The 5,000-nt window shown below is 41.4% G+C and overlaps 1 protein-coding gene across 1 annotated transcript in view; it reads left to right on the forward strand.

Moving 5' to 3' along the window:
* The window catches only part of LOC119584734 (MAM and LDL-receptor class A domain-containing protein 1-like), a 39,493-nt gene that overhangs the window by 1,642 nt on the left and 32,851 nt on the right, over positions 1-5,000 (forward strand). Inside the window, exons 3-8 of the mRNA XM_037933398.1 lie at positions 92-192; positions 475-570; positions 765-937; positions 1,451-1,627; positions 1,970-2,126; positions 4,897-5,000. The exon at positions 4,897-5,000 is cut by the window's right edge and continues 81 nt beyond it. Coding sequence (XP_037789326.1) covers positions 92-192; positions 475-570; positions 765-937; positions 1,451-1,627; positions 1,970-2,126; positions 4,897-5,000 — 808 coding nt within the window. The remainder of the gene's footprint in view (positions 1-91; positions 193-474; positions 571-764; positions 938-1,450; positions 1,628-1,969; positions 2,127-4,896) is intronic.

A 5,000-nucleotide genomic window follows, 5' to 3' on the forward strand; every position in this document is an offset into this window, starting at 1 on the left:
TCATCATGAGGATTTTGGAATGCCAGCGAAGGCTGCGACCTCAAAAGGTTGAAAACCATTGCGTTTGAACGTAACCTTACTGCTCCCTCAGGGCCGGCAGCAGCCACGCAGTAACGTCATGGACGCTCTCCACGGGTTCCAACGCCCTGTGGGTCGGAGGGCCTCTCAACGACACTACGGGGGACGACAGGGGTAAAACAACTTTCATCAAATCTGTAAATTCAGTATCATTATATCGTTATACATATTCTCACACACACACACACACACACACACACACACACACACACACACACACACACACACACACACACACACACACACACTGTGTGTATCTGTACATGCATATACTGTATGGAAAGCTAGATAGAATGTATCAAATATGCATGCGTGTATATAAATAACTTGAAATGCATTTCAACAACAATGATAATATAAAGACATGCTCACCATGATCTGCGCTCGTCTGAACAGGTGGCTATGCCTTCCACGAAACCTCGAGCGGGCCGGGCCTGCATGCCGAAGTGGCAGTCATGGAGTCAAACACACAGCAGGCCACGGGCGCTGCGGGTAAGTCAATTAGCAAGTTACTAATTCCTTCTTGTTAGTTTGATACTCAGGAAGCTTAGTCTTTTGTATAATGTATGTGCTATTTTTGATGATGCTGGAGTTATTAGTTATTGTCATGGTCATCATAATCATTATTTTTATACTTTTGTCATCATGAAAATAAAAATGCTTATTATTATCCTAATTGATTCCAGGAAAATGCCTCAAGTTTTGGTACACCTTAGACGGCCTCAGCGCCAGCGAACTGCGTGTGCGTGTGAAGGGCGTCGACTCGGAGGAAATGGTCACTATATGGGAAACACGCGACCAGACGCGAGGGGACTGGAAGGAGGCGCAGGCGCTCTATACATTCACAACAAATCATTCGGTAGCTATTTTTTCCTGTTTGTTGCTGCGGCTAAGATCGATACAGGCAGAGGCATAGGCAAATATGCACATTGAATTATTTTTGTTTGCTTTTGATTTCAGAGGGATTAGCTTGTATATCTTCCTGATGAGGTTTATCTTTCTCTTATTTTTTTCTCTTTTCTCCCTGGTCACTTCTCTCTTCTTTGGTCAACCTCCTGCCGCCTCTCTCTCTCTCTCTCTCTCTCTCTCTCTCTCTCTCTCTCTCTCTCTCTCTCTCTCTCTCTCTCTCTCTCTCTCTCTCTCTCTCTCTCTCTCTCTCTAATCACACACATTCATGCTCATGCTCAGACTCAATCACTCATTTTCTAGCGATTTACATTTACATGTCTTTTATCTTTCCAGTAAGTCTTTCCAATAATCTGTCAACAACCAAGACCAAAACTCATCTCCTACTTTGGATTCCACAACCAAAATAACTACATCTATTTATTTCCTCGAACTTATCATTAGTGTCCCTTCCAATTGCCAACAGCTCGTGGTGGAAGCCATCCCTGCATCCAACGCTGATCCCTTCAACATATTCCGAGGTCACGTAGCTGTAGATGACCTCGGCGTGAGGCCGGGTCAGGAATGCATCGGCCTGTGTTCCTTCGAGGGTGGCATGTGCGACTGGAACAACGCACAGAATGACGACTTCGACTGGAAACTTGTAAGCAACGCATTCTGGCCCATGCACCCGATAGAGAGAGGAAGAGAGAGAGAGAGAAGAGAGAGAGAGAGAGAAAGAGAGAGAGAGAGAGAGAGAGAGAGAGAGAGAGAGAGAGAGAGAGAGAGAGAGAGAGTATGAGTGTGAGTGTGAGTGTGAGTGTGAGTGTGAGTGTGAGTGTGAGTGTGAGTGTTTGTGTTTGTATTTGTGTTTATGTTTGTGTTTGTGATTGTGATTGCGTTTGTGTTTGTGTTTGTGTTTGTGTGTGAGTGAATACATATATCAGCAACAAAGCCCATTTACCAAGTCTAGCCCTGCTCCCGCTCATCGCCTTCCTCACCCTAGGGCCGCGGCACTCAGAATCCTATCACGGGCCCTCCCAGAGATCACAGCAGTTCCCAGGGCACCTCTCTCGGAGGCGCTTACGTCTACATAGACTCCGGCTTTCCTCGAAGGCCCTTGGATACCGCCAGACTTGAGAGCATTGAATTCCAGGAGACGGGTATTTACTGGCTACTATAGTCTGTTAACTTAACTTTGATAGCTGGAATCTAGAAACGTTTGAAACAAGGCTGCACATTGGTCAGTGGTCTGGGGATCATCGTAAATTTACATTTCTTATTTCTACAGATAAATATATATGTATATATATATATATATATATATATATATATATATATATATATATATATATATATATATATATGCATACGTATATTCTTCAACCTAAATGTATAGTTTAGATATAGAATAACGTAACCTAGTAAATAAGATTACTAAAATCTCTAAATGCAATGGTGCCAATTGTACAAGCTCGTTCTGTAAATATTTGATAACTAAAGGTTGTCTTTATTTTGTACAGAATTAGTATTTGTCCATTTTTGTACCATCATAAATAATTTGTGTTCGGCTTCGTTTCACATATTGCATATATAAATGGCGCACGCGGCATTCCTCTACTCACGTCTAGCACAAACACTCGCATGCCTGTTTGGTTTATTATTTTCAGATCTATTCGGTTTCCGTTGGTCACTATATTTCGGGATGTACAGTATCAAGTAAACATTATTCCTAAAATGTTATAGCACCTCATATTTCGCTTTGTTGAATAACCACAAAGACTAGTAGTAATAACAATACTTGTAATTGTAGTAGTAGTAGCAGCAGTAGTAATCACAGCATAAATTTAGGTATGCGCGTCCAGAAGTGTTCTCAGACTAGTTACCTTTAGATGCATACCCTCAAATGATTATCATGTTAAGATAATGTTAATGATAATTATGGTAATAATAACGATGATAATGATGATGATGTTGATAATAATAATAATATTAATATTGATAATCATAATAACAACGACAGCAACAAATGTAGTATAAAAGTCATGATAATGATGACCATCAATATTATGATCATGACGAACATGATTACAATGTTATTATTACTATTATTACTGTCATCATCATCGGGGTTAACGCCGGCTTGGGCCCATAGGAACATAGCGAACCTCCAGGCAGGCACGCGGCACATTTCTAGCTCCTTGTGACAGGTCTGGTCGAGCTGCCCAAGCTATTACCTAGGTTGTCCCACGGGCCTCCTCTACCCAGGATTGTCTCACAAAGAGGTAACCTGATGAGCAGGGTAATCTATAGGGAAACGAGCTAGGTGTCCATATAGCTTGAAGTGGCGATCCTGGATTATGCAAGCAGCAAGTCCCACTCCGATTTGGACACATGGGTCTGCCATCTGTACCTTATGATCCAGCATAGGACCTGTTGCAAAAGACATTAAGACGAGACTCCAAAGTTCCATAGGCCAAAAATGGCATTATCAAAGCCTTGAATACATACAGCTCTTGTTGATCAAGTTCATGGCTTCTGCTGCCAGACCAGTCCGTCTACTGACTTCTTGGTCTGACAGCCCAGAAACAGGGACGAAGCTAGCAAGGTATGTAAAGCTTTCTGTGACTTCAGCATCCTCACCGCAAACATGTACCGACTGAACAACTTCCCTAAACAGGCCCCCAAAATCCTGAATCTTGGTGTTGGTCCAGGAGACCTCTAGGCCCAAGGGCTTCGCCCCATTGCTAAATGCATCAAGAACCGACACCAGTGATTCCAGAGACTCAAATAAGACAGCAACATCGTCGGTAAAGTCGTGGTCGTTAACCTAGATATTGCCCAGTGTTACTCCACATTGACTTTGGATAGCAGCTCTGCCCATTATCCAATCCATGTAAGTGTTAAAAAAGTGTTAGTGCAAGAACACAGCCTTGCCTCACTCCTTAGTTAACATGGAAGAAATTTGACAGGCTGCCACTTTACAGCACTTTGAGTACTAGTATATAGGTTTGTTACCATACCAATAATCCGTGACGAAACAACTCTCAGGATTTCCCATAGTAATTCGCAGTGCACCATGTTAAACGCCTTCTTGAGGTCGATGTAGGATGCAAGTAGCTCACGCCAAAACTCACGACGGCCTTCCACAATGACTTGTAGTGCTAGGATATGGTCTTTTGTGGACTTGTCATTTGTGAATCCAGCCTGCTCCGGTCCGGTGCCTTAGTAGGTCATCACGGATCCTTGTGGGCGAAAACCTGCCTAGTATACTGAGCAATCATTAATTAATAATAATGATGATAAAATGGAATGTTACTGATCAGAAATAATATTTCATATTATTTATTATCACCAGCATTGCTATCATCATTATTATTGTTATTATTATTATTGTTGTTGTTATAATCATTAAGAATATTAAGTGACTCCCACTCCATGAGTGACTCTGACTGGCTCGCATTCACCAATCACAGCCAAGCTTTGTGTGTTCACCCAGCTATCATACTTAAGTGAACAGATTATAGTAACAATGTCTATTAATTTCTCGTAACAAACTAGTTCTAGGTATTTCTACGAATCATTTCTATTAATTTCTCTTAACATATATTAGTTTTAGGTATATCAGTGATCCATTCCTGATTCTAGAGATGTCCATGGCGATTTTACAGTTAATAATTTGATAGTATATAAAGATATTTTGCTAAAAAAAATCAGTTAAATATATGCATTAGTGAATTATTTTTCTATGATGTAAGGATGGTTATCAATATTTTCATTTTTCATTCAGAGTGAATGTTGATTTTCGCACTGTGATATTGAAGCACAAATCGATTCTATCAACAAAACTAATGCAAAATAACTAGTATACTGGACTCAAGTTGGTTGTACACCCCGCATACCGAAGGCTAAACGATTCACTCTCATCAACAGACCCAAACAACCCACCGTGCATGCGGTTCTTCACCTTCATGTCAGGAAGAGGCGTAGGAACCCTCCGCGTGATCCTTCAAGACGTCGTCACGAGGAACGAACGC

The sequence above is a fragment of the Penaeus monodon genome, chromosome 18, assembly GCF_015228065.2.
Source record: "Penaeus monodon isolate SGIC_2016 chromosome 18, NSTDA_Pmon_1, whole genome shotgun sequence".
Taxonomy (NCBI): Eukaryota; Metazoa; Arthropoda; class Malacostraca; order Decapoda; family Penaeidae; genus Penaeus; species Penaeus monodon.